This window comes from Phyllostomus discolor, chromosome X, assembly GCF_004126475.2.
Source record: "Phyllostomus discolor isolate MPI-MPIP mPhyDis1 chromosome X, mPhyDis1.pri.v3, whole genome shotgun sequence".
Taxonomy (NCBI): domain Eukaryota; kingdom Metazoa; phylum Chordata; class Mammalia; order Chiroptera; family Phyllostomidae; genus Phyllostomus; species Phyllostomus discolor.
In genome coordinates this window covers 50587005-50607743 of record NC_050198.1, presented here as the reverse complement: position 1 = coordinate 50607743, position 20739 = coordinate 50587005, and the positions used below count along the sequence as shown (strand labels likewise).

Here is a 20739-nt window from a genome sequence, read left to right as displayed (position 1 = left end):
GGTTAATTGTGGGAGGGACAAGATGTGTAATTGGATAGGCAACATGGAAGTTTTCTGGAGTGCCTGGTTAAGTTCTATGTACTGACATGGATAATGTGTACCTTAAAATAATTCATCTATTTTCAGCATCTGTTTCACTTATAATTTAAAAACTATACGCTTACTAGCACAGTGCCTGGAACAAAAGCATGCAATAAATATTAATTAATGACCATAGAAAATTTTCATTTTAAATGTTAACGTAGATCCTGGTTTTACTACTTTGGGACTAATGGTAGGGGAAATTTTTTACTGTCTACTTCCAGCAAACATCTAAGCTTTAAAAAATCAACTGACAGGTGAATCAGGCATTGTAATGACCTCATTTATGTAGAATCATTGAACACTTACCCTTTAAATGTCAAGTTGGTGTTACATACAGGTATTTCTAAAAATGTTTACTGCTGTTATTTATTTTACTTTTTGTTCTTTGAGTTTGAAATTCAGCTATAACCATACCTGGCCATGGCTGCTTTTTAGTTGCTCTTTATGTGTCCTCTAGATGAAACAACTTAGGTTTTCTGTTGTTATTTGTGTGACTGTCTGGCAGTCTCATCCCATCCTCCTGTGAGTCACTTCTTATCTTCCAGGCAACTATATGCCATGATTGCCTTTAATATGAGACTCCTCATAGGCATCAAATCTTGTTATAACTGAGTTTTGGTAACTGTTCCGAAGATTTTTGCCAGGGCCAGGGCTAGTGACTCACTTCCCCTAAAGACAGCTACTATGGGCCAGGTTTAGGGTTAGCTAAGGAAAGTATTCACTCTTTTTTTTTTTTTACAGTTTTTAATTTTTTTTTCATTTTCTTACGTATATATATTTGTTATTGTTGTTCAAGTACAATTGCCTCCATTTTCACCCCACCACACCACACCACACCCCACCCTACCCTACCCTACCCTACCCCACCCCTGCCTCCCGCCCTTGAACCCACCCCCTTTGGGTTTGTCCATGTGTCCTTCAACATGTTCCTTGATGGTCCTTCCCCTATTATCCCTTATTATCTCTCTCCCTGCTCTTCTCTGGTTACTGTCAGATTGTTCTTTATTTCAGCGTCTGTGATTGTATTTCGCTCGCCTGTTTGTTTTGTTGATTAGGTTCCACTTATAGGTGAGATTATATGGTATTTGTCTTTCACTGCCTGGCTTGTTTCACTTAGCTTAATGCTCTCCAGTTCCATCCGTGCTGTCGTGAAGGGTAGGAGCTTTCTTTCTGCTGCCTAGTATTCCATTGTGTAAATGTACCAGTTTTCTGATCCACTCATTTACTGATGGGCACTTAGGTTGCTTCCAGTGCTTGGCTATTGTAAATTGTGCTGCTATGAACATTGTGGTGCATAGGTTCTTTTGAATTGGTATTTCAGGATCCTTAGGTTATAATACCAACAGTGGAATTGCTGGGTCAAAAGGCAGTTCCAGCTTTAGTTTTCTGAGGAAATTCTATACTGTTTTCCATAGTGACTGCACCAGTCTGCATTCCCACCAACAGTGTGCTAGAGTTCCCTTTCCTTCACATCCTATCCAGCACTTGTTTGTTGATTTGTTTATGATGGGCATTCTGACATGTGTGAAATGGTATCTCATTGTGGTTTTAATTTGCATCTCTGTGATGACTAGTGATGCTCAGCATCTTTTCATGTGTCTCTGGGCCCTCTGTATGTCCTCCTTGGACAAGTGTCTGTTCACGTCCTTTGCCCATTTTTTAATTGGGTTGTCTTCCTAGAGTGGAGTCCTGTGAGTTCTTTATATATTTTGGAGATCAAACCCTCGTCTGAGGTATCATTTGCCAATATGTTTTCCCATATGGTTGGTTCTCTTTTTATTTTAATGTTGTTTTCTTTAGCCATGCAGAAGCTTTTTATTTCAATGAGGTCCCATTTGTTTATTCTTTCTTTTATGCCCCTTGCTCTAAGGGATGTATCAGTGAATATATTACTGTGTGGAATATAAGTGCAGGCTTATGTCATGCACGTGCAGGCTTGTATCCTGTGTCTTAGAATTTTGATACTTTATTCATCATGGATTTCTTTGCATTAATTTTGTGGCTGCTGAAATTTTGTACCTCACTGTACCTTAGTCTTGGCCATACCCTTTGATCTCTAGTGAAGCCAGGTCTTGCCATATATACATTCACATTTTCTTCTAAAATGTCCTGAAGCAGACTGCGCATACATAGACAGGGAGAAATAAGCATTTTCAGTGCATTATGTTGGTTTCTATTAATATTTTGGAAAAGTTTGCTTCCATTGTCCTGGAGCCATCCCTTGAACTATGTCTATTAAGCTATAGAGCCCTTTTAAGCCTGTGAATGAGATGCTCATAATCTCTAGAGGAACTGGAAATTATAAAACCTTCTTTCTTAAGGGGCTTATTGTAATATGCATTTCCAAGAAAGGTGAATTAAGACCAAGTAACCTCCAATTTTTTCTGCCCTTTATTCTCTCATGTTCATGAGTAGTTATTTACTATCTCTATGTCTAGTAGTTGGTTTTTACCTACTGATCATAATTGCATTCTGCTATCTTTAGCTAATTGAACTTACTACATTAGCTTTTTTAAAAATTAAATTTATTGGGGTAACATTGTTAACATTACATAAGTTTGAGGTGTACAGTTCTATTGGGTTGGCCAAAAAGTTCATTTAGTTTTATTCTATGAAATAAAAGACACATTTTTCATTTTTACCAAAAACTTTATTGATTTGGATATTTTGAGTATGTCAGCTATCTATCTCCCACTATTGGCTTCTAGTGAGTAGAGGCCTGGGGTGCTGCTAAACATCTTCCAGTACATAAGACTTATTTGGCCAAAATGTCAATAATACCAAGAAACTTCACAAACCACTTTTGACATGTATGATCAGTCACAACACCTTCTCCATATACTGTACAAATCTTTTTTTTTTTTGCATTTCCATTTTGTTTTTACCATTCTTGAAATAATAAATCATACTACACTGAAAATGTGCATCATCTTCCATTTTCAGTATTAAAATGGCTGCACAAAAATTCACCAATTTTGAGGGGGGGGTTTTTTTAAATGCACACTGATATGACAGCTGTCGTAATACAATCTAAAAATTATTTTGAATGAGGTTAAAGACAACTAAGCAGTACTAGAGCTATTGTACAGAAAAAACTAAATGAACTTTTTGGCCAACCCAATACTTAAGCTATAGTAAAATTGCATTTGTATTGGGTAAAGTAACAATGGTTATAGTGTAAGAATGTTAAGTGGCTATGGGTAACCTCGTATAATGCTATCCTGCTATTAGTAACCTCCCCAAGAATTAAGAGTTTTCACAACAGTACTTTTTTTTTCTTGTAAGTGACACTAATTAACAGAAGTAGAGGGAAAAATCATTGGTGATTCAAGCTCTCAAAAAATGAATCCGTTATTGCACAGAAAACACCTCAGGTCAATGTTTAGGGAAGCTAGCCTTAAAAAGTATGCTATTTGTAAGTTGGTTAAGTCTGAAAGTTTTTCAGTTTTAAAATTCTACATAGGAATCAATTGGAAAATAGTTTACATACAAATCAATATTAGGCTTTTCAAGTGGCTACAATTTTGATAGTTTAGAAAATAAAGTCAGCAAAGATCCTAAGTTTCTATGTGTGTGTGTGTTTTCTAAAGATGCATGGAAGGAAGTACTTGAATTTCTAAGTCTGCTAAAATGTTCAGTTAAATCTGAAGGGTTATTTCATTCACCTTTTGTAAGAAACTTAACAGACTTGTATGGTATATTGTGTGTATATGGAGACACTTATTTTTATTAGGTTGGAAGTGCATTTCCTTTTTATCATAGAGGAATGATAGAAAGGAATATTTAAACATAATTATATTTGAATTTCTTATGTCAAAAACTGAAACTCCTCAGTGAGTATTATTTTTAAACTATACTAACAATTGTGGAAAGTTAAAGGCATAACATTTTATTTAGCTTGTTTTACATTCTGTATGTTCTTAGAAATGGAACTGTCATGACTTAGAGTTTCCTGATATTCCTTTGATGCTATGAAGTAGAAACCTTCAAAGATTACCTAAATCTGTAATCTGTGCAAATTAGTCTCTCTTATTAGCTTCTGAATCTTGTGATTTGACTGTTTCAGATGGCTGAAAACATCTTTAACTGTATATTAAGCTAAGTACAACTTCTGCTTTAATGATACATTATTTATGTACTTGCTAGCTGATGTTCAAAATCTTGGTAGAGCTCTGAAGCTTCCAGTTTTTCCTTTTAAATTCAAGTAATTTGCTTAACTCAAAATAACCTGTAATGAACCAGTTTTCAACGGGCATGTCTAAGAGAATGTGGAGCAATTCATCTTCCAAGTTTTTGTTAAGTCAAACCATAAGAATTTGGGTCGTTTGACCATGTTGGGGACAGACAAGTAGTAGGAGATGAATTACTTACTTTTTGCATTGTTACTTTATGTTTTGTTTCTTTTTTAGTGATTGTTCCACCATCTTATCCATACCTCTCTGCTCCTGTGCCTGCCATTGCTGCCTCTCTGCCACCACCACCACCTCCTCCTCCTCCACCTCCTCCTTCTCCTCCTCCACCACCTCCTCCTCCTCTTCCTGCCGAGGTGGGGGAGGCATCAAATTTACCACCACCACCTCCACCTTACTCCTGTGATCCAAGTGGCAGTGATCTGCCTCAAGGTAAGTGGATTTTGAGTCTTGAGTGCGGATTATTTGTCTTTGGGATTTTTTTTTTAATTTTAGAGCATATCTCTGGTTAGCCAGTAGGAGTAGGGTAGGGAACCAAATGGAAATGAACTTGAGAGTATAAGGCCAAGTAAGTGACTAAGGAAGGGAACAACTGAAAGGTAAGAATATCTTCTACATAATGAAGAGGTGGATGGTTGAGCTGACTCGTGATGCTGCTTCTTGGTAGCTACATGTCTGCCTTGGAGAAGATTCTCAACTGGATATCTTTGCTCTCAACTATTTTCTTGAAAAGCAGGAGTCAATACAAAACTTTCTCTATTTTCTTAAATTCCTACTACAAATATCTAATATTTAGGATTCCAGATGAAATTTGCAGACTTTAAAGGTTTTTTATTGTTGTGTTTTTTGTTGTTGTTTGTTTGTGAGGAATTAGGGGTCTGATATGCCTTGGATTTTAGCCATGTGTTCTTGTTTCAGGAACTAAGGAGTAGAACTAAGGAGTAGCTTTCCATTGGATGTTCTTTGTTACCCCTCAGTTTGGCAGTGTTTCTCAAAAGAGAATTGTAGTTGCAAGTTGCTTGTAGCTTATTTATACTTTCTTTGCTATAATATTCTCTTGATTTTTCTAGCTGCTTGTCTATTCTATTTTGTTTTTGTTTTTTTCCCAGCCCCTAAGGTAGCCACCAAGATCATGTTCAACTCCATTCTGTTTCTTTTTCTCTACCTTAAAACTTCAGTATCACCTGTATGTAGATAATTCCTAAATTTATCTAACCCAGGCCTTTGAAGTTCTGGGTACTTATCTGTAGCTACTTGGTAAACATTTTTACTTGGCTTTCTTACTTTCATTTAAAACCCAATCTGATTATGATGAAACTCCTCATCTTTATCTCCCTTCTTCTCTCCGGGCCTCACAAAATGTTAACTCCTTGATTTCCAATTTTGTTGACAGTGTGTCATGTATCAGTACTTCATGTCTTTTTATCACTGAATAATATTCTATTGTATGCATATATCACATTTTATTATTAGTTGATGGACATTTGGGTTGTTTCCTTTTTTTTGCTATTGTGAATAATACTGCTATGGATATTTGTATACAAGTTTTATGTGGATGTATGTATATGCCAAGGAGTGGAATTTCATGCTATTTAAAGTGACAGTAAATAAATGTGTATGTGGCACTAAATATGTACCAGAAGTCTCCAACTTAGGAAAGAGGAGTTTCCTGAGAGTTCATTTGTTAGTGGAATGGAGGTTATATTATCTTTCTTATAAGAATATACATGGATCACAGGTCAATTAGTGAAAATACATTTAGAAATATAATTGGAATGCTAATGCTATTCCTTCTTCCCCCATACATCTAGTATATGTTAATTTGTGAAAAGATTTTAATTAAATTCTATGTCTGGAGAAATTTTATCACCTTGGGATTTAACTTATTACAAGTTATCTTGCTCACTACCTCCTTTTTTTTTGGAGATCTAGTGGTGGTTAGTCATGTTTACTACAAAACAAAGTGAATTGTTTCATAAGTGCTAGTTATGTCAGTAGGCATAACTTATCTCAGCATTAGTAGAGCATTTAGTTCCTACTACGTATTAGCTCCATTAACTGAGAACCAATATGACTGCTTATGTAGTAGATTTGTGTTGACATAAAATTTTAGTCTTGAGACAAACAAAAAATACCTTTACTAGATTCTTCTTAAATATTAGTAGAGTGAAATTCCTGTAACATTTGCTAATATTAAGAATAGAAATAAAATATGTATTTGGTAATTAAACCTTGGATCAAAAAATGATCTTACCTGTAGTGGTAGGTAAATGGTCATTTACTATAAGGGAGAATTGAGTATGGTGTTGATGTGGGAAGACCAAATTAGTATCTACCTTAATACTCAAACAGAAGAGCTTTTAAATAGTAATTATAATTGTTTGTATCACCTAATCACTAAAATTAAAAATTTTAATTCTAGATACAAAAGTTTTGCAGTACTATTTCAACCTGGGATTGCAGGTAAGAGTCCTGGTAAAATTGCTTGATAAACTCTATATTAAAAATATAAGCTGTATTGATAATCAGACTCTTGAACTTTAAAAATCAAGAACATTATGAGGAGGCCAGAGGTTTTATTTCTATCTTTACAGAATATCTCTGAAGATGATATAGGTCACTTTTCTACTTTAGCCTCCCAGTGCTTCAGTTTCTCTTACAAAATAGTTGTTAAATTGTGGTGAGTAGACTCTAAGCAGCACAACTTTAGCACATATTGGCCTCCATATTTAACATCATGTGCCAGCACTTCACTATGTTTTTCTGCCTCAAAATAATAAGTGGGTTATTTATCCTGCTTAAAACATTTTTATGACTATTTCTTCATTTCATGTGAAAAATAATTTAGACATTTAAAGAACTGTATTATTTTTAAGCACTCATGTGTTCATAGATATTTGCCAAACACTTGATTTTCACCACTCCCCTGAGTTGTAAAAGATGGGTACTGACAAATACCTTAATATCACAGAAAGGTGTCTCTGATTTCAGGTAAGAGATCTTTTATTTTATTCTTTCAGGGATCATTTCCCCCCTGAAATACTCTTGTCTTCTGACATAACAAGATGATGATGTATTTACTGAAAAGTAATGATGCATCTTAATATTTAGCAGCTAGAACCTGTCTCCTGGATAGTCCTCAGAGTAGTTCATATTCCCAGACACTGATTTCCTTAAAACGATGGACATATCATTTCCAGAAAATTGTCTTCCTCAACTGCCACACATCTATAAATTAAGATTAGTAAAGTGGGTTTTTGTTCTTTGAGACTGTATTTCATAAAAGCAATTTCAAGAGTTGAAAAATAAACCCGCACTTCAGCTATATTAGTTATTATAGTCACATGTAGAAACATTGTAACTCATTCCACAGGGTGAAGGCATTTTTACATATTCCTTCTGCATTTAATGTCATGGGAATACAAGGAAATGAAGAAAATTATTTTAATACATTTTTATAGTAAAAGTGATAGTATTCATTGTATTACATCTGGAAAATACTGAAGTGTAAAGAAAATCAAAATCACCTGTATAACCTCTGTATATCTTGATAGAGTTTTTTGGTATATTTTACAAAATATGGACTGTGCTATATAATTATGTAAACTTCAGTTAATAGTATGAGCGTTTTTCCTTTAAATAATTAACAGGATGATTTTTTTATTGCCTATATTGTGTTCCATCATAGATATATCAAAATTCATTCATCTAGTTCCCTATTGTTGAATATTCAGGTTGTTCATTGTGTTTTGCTTCTAAAGATAATTCTATAAAAGGCATCTCTGTCATTGTGTATGTCTCTAATTTCCTTCAAGTACTTTCCTTAAAGAATTCCTAGGTCCAAATAAGAAAAACAGATGGTGCAAAAGATCTTAAATTTGTAATAGAGAATAAATTTTCTAAATGTCATATCTTTTAGATCAAAAAAATCATTGCTACCCCACTTGAAAATCATGGCCCAAGTTATTTTTTTGTTTTTAGAGAGGAATTTAAGAAATAGACATTAGAGGGAAAATGTCCATTTTCTTAAAGTGTTTGCGTGTTTTTTTCCCTTTCTTATCCAAGTGCTATCACCAGAACTACTGGCACTCCATGGTCTGTGTGCCACAGATGCAGCAACACCATCTTACTGTAGAGAATTATCCAGTCTGTACTGAGATACCTACTCTGGTAGATCAGACCATCCCTCTGTTGTACAATGAAGTGGGGAGACAAGATGATGCACAAGTGGAAGCATCAGCAAATGGTATGTGATGAGATTACCTGCAAGAAAGACAATTTGATTTTATTGTGTGCAGTTTAACAATGGTCTTCATATATTGTATTCGGTCCAAATACTGGACCAGTGTTTCTCAAAGGATGGTACATTGGGTCCTTCAGACCCTCTGAAGGGATCCATGAGGCCAGAACTATTCATATTACACAGGTTTTCTTTGTCCCTTTTGCTGTGTTATATTTGTATTGAGGGTGCAATAATCAGAGGTGGATAAAACTGCTGGCACCTAAGCACATATTAAGGCGGGGCACCAAACTGTGTTTGTAATCAATGACTTCCTCAGTGCCACACACTGATGATATAAAAGTGCCATTTTACTTATTTTCGTTTCATCAAAGATATTCTTATTTTTGCTAAATATTTATCTCTGGGTAATTGCACCTAATAGTCTTTCTGACAAAATTGGGAAGTAATCATCAGGCAGTCTGCATACTGAATATGATGATTGACTTAAATAAAAGGATTTGTGAGGTTTTGAGTTGGGAGATGAACTAGCTGACTTTTTTCATGGAACATTATTTTTGCTTAAAAGAATAATAGGTGATGGTTATTCAAGCTAAAGGATCTGGCAGACATTTTCTCAAATGAACAATAAGAGCCGCCACTTCAAGAAAAACAACTGATAAATATTTGTTGTCAAAGATAAAAACTTTAGCTTTCAAATAAACATTAAAATTTTGGAAGACTTGCATCTGTCACCATGACCTTGACAGCTTCCCAATACTCAGACAGGGCTGTTAATGTGTTTTTTACATTATGTAATGAAATATGTCAGCATTTGGGAACTTACAGGCAAAGCAACCATCCTTATAGTCTTAAACTGTATAACTTAGTGAAATAATATTATTCCATTTACTTAATGCATGGTGTGCATGCTTTTATAGAAGATCTATCCAAAATTACTCTAATTTACTACTCTAATTACTCCAGATTAAACAGTGGATTTTATTATTAATGGAGTATGAAAAATTCACATTTCTGCTGATACTTGAGAAACTACTACTTACCTAGTTTTGGTGTAGCATCAAAGAAGGTCTACAATTATCTGGACAGGCTAGTTATTAAAATAATTCTCTCTTTTCCAAGTATATATCTGTATCATGCCAGATTTTCTTCATATACTTCAACCAAAACAATATATCATAATAGATTAAATGCAGAAGCAGATATGAGAATCCAGCTGTTGTATGTTAAGCCATATATTAGAGATATGCACAAGTGTGAAACAATGCCACTTGTGTCAAAACTCTTTTGTTTGGGAAAATACACTCATTTTGCCTATATGTTCTGTTAACATAAAGGTGTTATTTTACATGAGTTAGTATTTTTTGCTCTCTCAGTTTAATTCCTAACATAGTAAAGGATAGATATAAATCAAACAAAAGTTATTTGGGATCCTCCATCTTTAAGAGTGTAAACAGGTCAAAACACCAAAAAGTAGGAGAGCATTAAAATGTTGTAATGGTGTAAAAAGCTCACAGTGTAATTAGATGGGGAGGAACTTTGAAGGACTTAGAATAGGATCTTTGGATGACCCTTCTTGGAAAGAATTAGCAGGAGATAAGAAGAAAGGGTGTGGACTAACCTAACCAATTCTGTTTCCCGTTGCAGCAGTGCTACTTGATGGTTGTGATGTTGGCTAAATTACTTAGCCTCCCTAAGCCTAATTTTTCTGTAAAATGGGAAATACCTGACCTGCCAGGTTGTTATAAGAACTAAATGAGACCTCATGTATAAGTATACTGTACCTGGTACAAGTGAGGAATGTGAATTTCCCTTCTCTCCTTCCTTCCTTTTTAAAAGCATATTAATGGTTTTCAAATATTAGCACTATAGAATCTTACTCTTAGTATGGTTGTGTGATGTGGTGCATGGTAATAAAAATTAAAGTACCACCCTTTATTGCATTTTTATACCAGATACATTTTAAAGAATACTTTATTGATTATGCTAATTACAGTTGTCCCATTTTTTGTCCCCATTATCCCTCTCTACCCGATACCCCCATTCCCTCCAGCACCCCCCACCCCCTTAGTTCATGTTCATGGGTCAAACATACAAGTTCTTTGGCTTCTCCATTTCCTATACTATTCTTAACCTCCCCCTGTTTATTTTGTACCTACCCATTATGCTTCTTGTTCCCTGTAACTTCCCCCATTCTCCCTCTTCCCCCTCCCCGCTGATAACCCTCCATGTGAGCTCCATTCCTGTGGTTCTGTCCCTATTCTGGTGGTTTGCTTTGTTTGTTTGTTTGGCTTTTTTTAGGTTCAGTTGTTGATAGTTGTGAGTTTGTTGTCATTTTGCTGTTCATAGTTTTGATCTTTTTCTTAGATAAGTCCCTCTAACATTTCATATAATGAGGGCTTGGTGATGATGAACTCCTTTAACTTGACCTTATCTGGGAAGCCCTTTAATCTGTCCTTCCATTCCAAATGATAGCTTTACCAGATAGAGTAATCTTGGATGTAGGTCCTTGCCTTTCATGACTTGGAATATTTCTTTCCAGCCCCTTCTTGCCTGCAAGTTTTCTTTTGAGAAATCAGCTGACAGTCTTATGGTAACTCCTTTGTCAGTAACTCTCTCCTTTTCTCTTGCTGCTTTTAACATTCTCTCCTTATGTTTAATCTTGGGCAATTTAATTATGATGTGTCTTTGTGTGGTCATTTTTGGTTCCAACTTGTTTGGAACTCTGAGCTTCCTGGACTTGTATGCCTATTTCCTTCATGAGATTGGGGACATTTTCTTTCATTATTTTTTCAAGTAAGTTTTCAATTTGTTGCTCTTCCTCCTCTCCTTCTGGCATCCCTGTGATTTGGATGTTGAAACATTTAAAGTTGTCTCAGACGTTCCTAAGCCTGCCCTTACTTTCTTGAATTCTTGTTTATTCTTTCTGTTTTGGTTGAATGTTTATTTCTTCCTTTTGTTCCAAATTGTAGATTTAAATCCCGGTTTTCTTCCCTTCACTGTTAATTCCCTGCATATTTTTCTTTATTTCACTTTGTAAAGCCTTCACTTCTTCTATTTGCAGCCATACTCAGTCATTTCTCTGAGCATCCCAATTACCAGTGTTTTGAACTCTGCATCTGATAGGTTGGCTAGCTCCTCGTCACTTAGTTCTTTTTCTGGAGTTTTAATCTGTTCTTTCATTTGGTCCATATATCTTTGTCTTGGCGTACCTGTTACATTATAAGGGGCAGAGCCTTAGATATTCACCAGGGTGGGGCAACCCTCTTTGTCGTGTTGTGGTGCTGAATGTGGGGAAGGGGTCAAAGAGGGAACAGTGCCATTTGCTTGGCTCTCTCCCTGCTTTCAGTCATTTCCCTCACTTCCCACAAGTGAATTGTGTCCTTCCAGGTGCTGCTGTTGTGCTGATTCCCAGGTGGGTGGACTTGTGTATGTTTCAGGACCCCGTGGCCCCCTCCAGTGTACCCTTCTGTGAGACTGGCAGTTTCTCCCACTGCCGAACCCCACCCTGACAGGTTTTTAGAGCCAGAGGTTTTGAGGCTTTCTTTTCTGGCACTGGAATCTTGTATTGTGTGGTCTGTATCACTCCCCAGTTGTTCCTCCCAGTTTATACGCACATGAATGTGGAACCACACCCTGGCTGTCCATCTCTGTCCCTCCTACCAGTTTGGATGAATGTTTCTTCATTAACTCCTTGGTTGTTGGACTTCCATACACTTCAATTTTCTGGCAGTTTTGGATGGTTTTTATTTTTAAATTGGTTGTTATCCTTCTTTTGGTTGTGCAGGAAAGCCAAGTATATCTGTCAGTGCCTCCATCTTGGCTGGAAGTCTGTACCAGATACCTTTTATACAGCTATTTTTGTTTTTAGTGAACCATGAAACAGTGGTGGTCTTAATTTTACAGAATGAGCTAATCTAAGTTATCCTATGTAATGAAGTACTCCTTTTTGTTTAATACTTATATAGTTACTATAGGAAGATTACAACAGCATCTATTTCCAGTGAAATTGTGTCATGGTAGCAAACTCTGTTTAAATTACAGTCATGTCAGGACTGCCATGTTTGGTGTGTCTCAGCGAGTTGGGCATCGTCCCACAAAATGAAAGATCTGAGGTTGAAATCACAGACAGGGCACATGCCTAGGTTACAGGCCAGGTTCCCAGGCCAGGAGACATACAAGAGGCCATCATCAATCCATGTTTCTCTCACATGTTGATGTTTCTCTCCCTCTTTCTTTCTCCCTTTCCATCTCTCTAAAAAGAAATAAAATCTTTTTTAATAAAAAAGGAAAATGATGCTAGGACCTTAATGACATATAAGAAATGACACTTAAATGTGTAAATGTTCTTCAAAACTATACCTTCAAGTATAGACTGGACTGTAAACACACCTAAGTTTTTAATTGCTACAGTAATACAAAATAATTATTTGGATGATATGTGTTATGCTGGAAAACTATTAGATAACTTAATTGTAACCAACTTTTATTAGAACTTAATTGACTAGGAGGAATCTAGCAAATGTTTTTATATGTATTTAGTCTCTTGGTGTCAAAATCATCTCAGAAATACAGCTATCACTGTAGGTAGAATACATTTGACACTTTATACACATGTATGTGTATGCGTGAGGGTATAAATTTTTAAAATTAGGAAATGTTCATATAATCTTTCAGTAGCCTGTCTTTTTTTTTTATTTTATTGTATTTTTCCATTGCCGTTTAGCACCCTTATATCCCCTTCACCCATGTAGTCACCAGATTGTTGTCCATGCCAACGAGTCCTTTCATCATTTTACTTGATCCCTCTATGCCATAAATACCTCCCATAGCTGTCATTCTGCTGTCTATGAGTCTGTCTCTATTTTGCTTGTTAGTTCAGTTTGTTCATTATATTCCATGTGTGAGTAGAGCCATGTGGTATTTGTCTTTCTCTGACTGGCTTATTTCACTTAGCACAACGTTCTCCAGGTCTATCTATGCTGTTGCAGAGGGTAATATTTTTCTTTTTTATGGCTGAGTAGTAGTCCATTGGGTAAATGTCCCATAATTGTTTTATCCACTCATCTAGTAATGGACACTTGGTCTGCTTCCATATCTTGGTGATTGTAAATAATGCTGCAGTGAACATAGGGGCACTTAGGTTCTTTCGAATTAGTGTTTTGGGTTCCTTTGGATAAATTCCAAGAAGGATCATTAGGTCAAAAGGCAGATCCATTTTTAATTTTTTGAGGTGTCTCCATATTGCATTCCACAGTGGTTGAACCAATCTACATTCCCACTGAATGTGCAAATGGGTTCCCCTTTCTCCACATCCTCACCAGCACTTGTTTGTTGATTTATTGATGATAGACATTCAGACAGTTGTGAGGTGATATTTCATTATGGTTTTAATTTGCATTTCTATGATGATTAGTGATGTCGAGCATTGTCCATCTGTATTTCCTCTTTGGAAAAGTGCCTGCCTACTCAGGTCCTCTGCCAACTTTTTAATTGGATTGTTTGTTTTGTTTTTGGCATTGACTTTCATACTTTTTTTTATAAATTTTGGATATTAACCCCATATCAGATGTATCAGAGACTGTGTTCCTCATTCTGCTGGTTGTCTTTTTATTTGTTGGTGGTTTCCTTTGCTGTCCAAAACCTTTTTATTTTGATGTAGTCCCATTTGTTTATTTTTTCCATTACCCTTGCCTTAGGAGATATATCAGTAAACATATTGCAGCGAGCAATGTCTGAGATTTTGCTGCCTATATATTTTTTAAGATTTTTTATTTATTTTATTTTTAGGCAGTGGGGAAGGGAGGGAGAAAAAGATGGAGAGAAATATCAATGTGTGGTTGCCTCTTGTGCACCCCCCACTGGAGGGATATTGCCTGCAACCCAGGCATGTGCCCTGACTGGGGATCAAACTGGCGACCCTTTGGTTCACAGGCTGGTGCTCAATCCACTGAGCCACACCAGCCAGGGACTGCCTGTATTTTCTTCCTGGATTTTTATGGTCTTCACTGTTAACATTTAAGTCTTTAATCCATTTTGAATTTATTCTTATGTGTGATGTAAGAAGGTCTAGTTTCATTTTTTCTGCATATATCTGTCCAATTTTCCAAGTACCATTTATTGAATAGACTATCTTTAGCTTATTTTTTTGTGTGTTTGCTTCCTCTGTTGAATATTAACTGATTCTAAAAGTGTGGGTTTATTTCTGGGCTCTCTATTCTGTTCCATTGATCTACATGTGTCTTTTTATGCCAGAACCATGCTGTTTTGATTACAGTGGCCTTATAATACTTTGCAATTAGGTAGCATTATTCCTCCAACTTTCTTCTTCTTTCTCAGGATTGCAGTTGCTATGCAGGGCCTTTTGCAGTCCGATGTAAATTTTTGAAATACTTGTTCTGGTTCAGTGAAATATGTCATTGGAATCTTGTTAGGAATTGCGTTGAATCTCTGGATAGCATTGGGTAGTGTGGACATCTTAATGATGCTAATTCTTCCTATCCATGACTATGGTATGTGCTTCTGTTTATTTGTAATTTCTTCAGTTTCCTTTTTCAGTGTCTTACAATTTTCAGAGTACAGGTCTTTTACATCCTTGGTTAGATTTATCCCTAGGTATTTTACTTTTTGAAGCAATTGTAGATGGGATTGTTCCCTTAGTTTCCCGTTCTGTTAGTTATTTGTATGTAAAAATGCAACTGATTTCTGGATATTAATTTTGTATCCTGCTACTTGGCTAAATTCATTTATTAGGTCTAGTAGCTTCTTAGTGGAATCTTTGGGGTTTTCTATGTACCCCAAATACATAGGGGTTCATTTGCAAATAAAGACAGTTTTCTTCGTTCTCAATTTGGATGTCTTTTATTTATTCTTATTGTCTGATTGCAGTGGTTGGGGCTTACAGTACTATGTTGAATAAGAGAGGTGAAAGCAGACATCGCTGGCTTGTTCCTGGTATTAAGGGGAACACTTGTAGTTTTTGCCTGTTGAATATGATGCTGGTAGTGTTTGTCATATATTGCCTTTACTATGATAGTATATGTTCCCTCGATTCCCACTGTGCTCAGAGTTTTTGCCATAAATGCTGTTGGATTTTATCAAATGCATTTTCTGCATCAATTGATATGATCATGTGGTTTCCATTCTTTATTTTGTTTATGTGGTGAATCACACTTACTGATTTTGCTAATGTTGTACCAACCTTACAATCCCAGAATAAATCCTGCTTTAATCATGGTGTATGATCTGTTTGATGCATTGCTATATTTGGCTTGCTAATATTTTCTTGACAATTTTAGCATGTATGCATCTATGTTCATCAGGGATATTGATTGGCCTATCATTTTCTTTCTTTGTAGTGTCTTTAGAATTAGGATAATGCTGGCCTTATAAAATGAGCTAGGGAGCCTTTCCTCCTCTTGAGTTTTATGAAATAGTTTGAGAAGGAGAGGTGTTAGTTTTTCTTAGAATGTTTGGTAAAGTTCAACTGTGAAGCCATCTGGTCCAGGGCTTTTGTTTGTTGGGAGTTACTGCTTCAATTTCATTAGGTGTATCTATCCATTCAGATTCTCTGATTCTTCCTGATTTATTTTTGGAAGATTGTATGTTTCTAGGAATTTATCCATTTCATCCAGGTTGTCCAGTTTGTTGGCATATAATTGTTCATAGTATTTTCTTACAATCCTTTGTATTTCTTTGGTGTCAGTTGTTGTTTTGCCCCTTTCATTTCTGATTTTATTTATTTGGGTCCTTTCTCTTTTTTTCTTGATGAGTCTGGTTAAAAGTTTATCTACCTTGTTAATCTTTTCAAAGAACCAACTTGTGGATTTGTTGATCTTTTTTAATCATTTTTTGTAACCTATTTTATTTCTGCTCTGACCTTCATTATTTCCTTCCTTTTACTCACTTTGGGCTTTGTTGTTCTTTTTCAAGTGCCTTTTAAGTGTGAGGTTATATTGTTTATTGAGCTTTTTTTCTTTTCTTTTCTTTTCTTTCTTTTTTTTTTTTTTTTTTTTTTTGGAATAGACCTGTAATGCTTTAAATTTCCATTTTAGGATTGCTTTCCCAGTGTCCCATAGATTTCGGATTGTGGTGTCCTCATTTTCATTTGTTTCAAGGTATCTTTTGATTTCTTCCTTGATATTGTTGTTAACCAGTTCATTGTGTAATACCATGTTATTTAGCTCCCATGTCTCTTTGTATTTTTCAGTGTTTTTCTTGTGATTTGATTTCTAGTTTTGTAGCTTTGTAGTCAGAAAAGATGCTTGATACCATTTCAGTCTTCTTGAAATTTTTTAAGACTTGTTTTGTGTCTTATTTGTGGTCCATCCTAGAAAATGTTCCGTGTGCACCTGAAAATTATGTATATTGTGCTGCCGGGGGGTGGATCACCCTGAAGTTATCAATTATAATCCATTTTCTCTAGCATGTCATTTAAGGCAGCTGCCTCCTTGTTGATTTTTCTGTCTGAAGTCAATGGGGTGTTAAAATCCTTAATTATGACTGTATTTCTGTCTTTCCCTTTATGTCCAAGATTTGTTTTACATATTTGGGTGCTCCTATTTTGGGTACAGAAATGTTTACTAGGGTTATACCCTCTTATTGGATTATTCCCTTTATCATTATATAGTGCCCTTCTTTGTCTCTTACTATATCCTTGGTTTTAAGGTCTATTTGTTGGATATAAGTATTGCCACCACATTTTTTTTCTTCCCATTTGCATGAAATATCTTTTCCATCCCTTTACTTTTAGTCTGTGTGTATTTTTCAATCTGAGGTAGGTCTCTTGGAGGCAGCATGAATATGGATCTTGCTTTCTTATCCATTCAGCTACCCTATGTCTTGATTGGAGCATTTAAGCCATTTACATTTAAGGTAATTATTGATAGAAATGTATTTAGTGTCATTTTATTGTTAGGCTATTTTCTTCTTTTTTTTTTTTCCTTTCTCTTTTTCTTTAGCAACCCCTTTAATATTTAGTGCAGTACTCATTTGATGGTAAGGAACTCCTTTAGCTTTTTCTTGTCTTGGAAGCTCCTTCATTTTTAAGTGGATAGCCTTGCTGGGTAAAGTAGCTTTGGTTGTAGGTCCTTGCTTTTCATCACCTTGAATATTTCACACCACTGCCTTGTGGTCTGACATGTTTCCGTTGAGAAATCAGATGCCACTCTAAATGTTGCCCCCTTGTAGGTAACTATCTGCTTTTCTCGTGTGACTTTTAGGATTCTCTCCTTGTATTTAAGCTTTATCATTTTAATTATGATATATATGGTCTTGGCCTCTTTGGGTCCATTTTGCTTGGGACTCTCTGTGTTTCCTGGACTTGTGTGTCTTTTTCCTTCACCAGATTAAGGAAGTTTTCAGTCATTATTTCTTCAAATAGGTTCCTGAGCCTTTTCTTGTCTATTCTCCTTCTTATATTCCTGTGATGTGGGTGCTGCTAGGCTTCATGTTGTTTAAACGGTTCCTTAAGCTCTTCATTTTTTTAAGTCTCTTTCTTTTGGCTACCCTACTTGGGTATTTTGTTTTTCAACCTTGCCTTCGAAGTCCTTGATTCAGTAATGTGCTGCTTCTATGCTACTGTTTATTCCTCCCACTGTATTATTTCTTTCAGATACTGTGTTCTTTAATTCCGATTGGTCCTTTTTATGGTTTCTGGGTCTTTTTTCATACTGTTGTACTTCTTTATAATCATTACTTTAAACTCTATATCTGATAAATTGCTTGACTCTATTTTGTTTAGCTTGTCTTCAGGACAATTATCTTGTTCTATTATTTGGGGCCTGTTTATTTGTCTTACTGTTTTGGCTGCTGCTTTGTATTTGTTTATATATATATATACTTGGTAGATCTGCAAACTCTGGTACAGACCTATGTCAGACACTGCCTGTGATTGGCCCTAGGAAACCTGTTTGGAGCTATCGGTGACCCACAGCTTGTGGCTCCTTCTGCTGGGGCTGGGTATGTGCAGAAAGAACCAGACTGTGCACCCAGGCCTGCTTTACCAGCAACTGGGCCTGGTGGAGGGTCAGCTAAAGTCTCATAGCTCCCAGAGATCTGCCTGTCTTCGGTCATAAACTTAATCATTGAGATAATAACCTATGGCTGTTTCCAGGGGACTGGTTGAGCTTCACAGGGTGAGTCAAAATAATTCCTGTGGATGGGGCTATTGCTTCCTCTCCAGCTGATGCTACTTGGAGAGGAATGCTCTGCCTGAGAAAGATGTCTTCTGTAATATGGGGAATAACTCAGCACCAGGATCCTGGCAGCTGTTCTTTTAGTTCTCTCCCCAGAGCCACCAACCTCAGGCTCTTCTTAAGCATGTCTAGTCCACTCTGCCCTCCCTCTGCCAGAGCCCAGGGTAAGTGGCTACAAATGAAAGTTTGTTTTGGCCCTTTAAGAGGCTCTCTTCATCTTCATCCATCTCTCTCTGGCAGGCAGAAACCCTCCTGTTTTTCACAGCTGAATGTTATCTGGGTTCTTTTTCTGGCTCTGGTACTATAGGCTGGGGAGCCCAGTTTGGGGTTTAGACCCCACTGTGCTTAGTGGGACATCCCCCGCACCCCCACCACCGCAGCTGCTGAAACATCCCTCCAGAACTTCAGTTGCCAGTTGTGGGATTCCAGCCAGGTCTCTCATGCCTCCTCTGCTCTGTCTACCAGTCTCATTGTGGTGAAATGGTTTCTTCCATATGTCCTTGGTTATAAGGTGTCTGTCCAGCTAGTGTTCAGTTGGCTATTCAGGATAATTTTTCTTTAATTTAGTTGTAATTCCAGTTTGGTCCTGGGAGGAGGTTAATGTAGCTTCCATCTACTCTACTGCCATCTTATCATATCAGTAGCCTGTTTTAATCACATTTCATATCTAAAGTGCTCCTGGTGCAATTGCTGTGATCTTTCCTACAGTTAGGGCTAAATTTCATTTTTACCTATAAGAACATCCATTTATGTTGGTGTTTAGTGAATCTTTGTATGTAAAGTGTATTACATGTATTCTTTGTTTCAGGTACTATCCCAAGTAGTGACCCTGTGCCTGTCCCTCATGGAGCAGTGTATTTTCCAGTGATGTCAGATCCCTGTGGGCAACCACCTTTGCCTGGTTTTGATTCCTGCCTTCCTGTTATGCCGGATTATTCCTATGTTGCCCCCTGGCATCCCATTGGTGCAGCATATGGTGGTTCTCCTCAGATTCATGGTGCTATGAATCCTGGGCCAGTTGGCTATATTACTTCACCTTCCTCAGCTTGTCATTATGTACCTCAGAATATGTAAGATTCTGCAGTGTGATGTGTTCTTGCACTGCCTTTTTTCTTGCTGTTTTGATTTTTTTAAAACTTTTATGTTAGTGTTTAAGTGATTTAGGTGTTTAGAGTGGTTATTATTGTATCTGTCTTTAAGATTATTTTATCTTTTGATTTAAAATAGTACTTTATAATAAAGATATATTGCTTTGGGCTATGAATAAGGAAATCGAACTGAATGTACAACCAGTCCCATACTGAGCATACTTTGTTGTATTCAGCTGTCTTCCTGTCAGCCAGCCTGTCAGTGTTATATTATTTATGGTACCAGTTGATAAAAGGAATAAGTTATACACACAGTTTCCTTGGTTTTGTCGTCAGACATCATATTAAACTACAAAATTCAATTAACTTCCACTTCTCTCTAGAAAATAAAACAAAACCAAGAGTATTTGTTTCTAGATAACTAACAATATTAAATGAGCTCTTCAGGTTTCTTAAGAATTGTCTAAACTGACTTGCATTCTGTGATATTTTATCAGTTTCAAAGGCACATGGTGCTCAGCTTTAGATTTATCCCATATGCTATATTGCTTAATATTGGACTTATGTAACTGATTTACTGCACAGTATTGAATTGATGTCCTTTGCACAGTTAGCAGTAAATAAAAATTAGCATTTAAAATTGCTAAAATGAGTGGGATTTTCTTCATTTTGCTTTTTCATGTCAACAAAGAGTACCAAACATTTGATTGTTTTAATATGTTCTTTCCCTGGTATTTTGGTTGCAAAAGCACATGAATTTATAGAACTGGGGGCCAGTTGAAATATTACTTAATCTCAAGACATTGCAATGCATACTACATATCTAGTTCTTTTTTCTTGAGAATGTTCCTTTTTAGGTTGTATTTCTGTTTTTTGTTGTGTTTTTTTTTTTTTTTCAATTTGTTCATTCCCTTATGGAACTTTAGACTTACATTCTTATT

At 36.2% G+C, this 20739-nt stretch overlaps 1 protein-coding gene across 1 annotated transcript in view; it reads left to right on the top strand.

Moving 5' to 3' along the window:
- Nucleotides 1-20447, top strand: part of ALG13 (ALG13 UDP-N-acetylglucosaminyltransferase subunit) — a 92301-nt gene extending 71854 nt beyond the window's left edge. The window contains 4 exon segments of the mRNA XM_028522326.2: nt 4494-4706; nt 6697-6737; nt 8340-8520; nt 19519-20447. Coding sequence (XP_028378127.1) covers nt 4494-4706; nt 6697-6737; nt 8340-8520; nt 19519-19784 — 701 coding nt within the window. The 3' untranslated portion in view covers nt 19785-20447.
- The last annotated feature ends 292 nt before the right edge of the window (nt 20448-20739 follow it).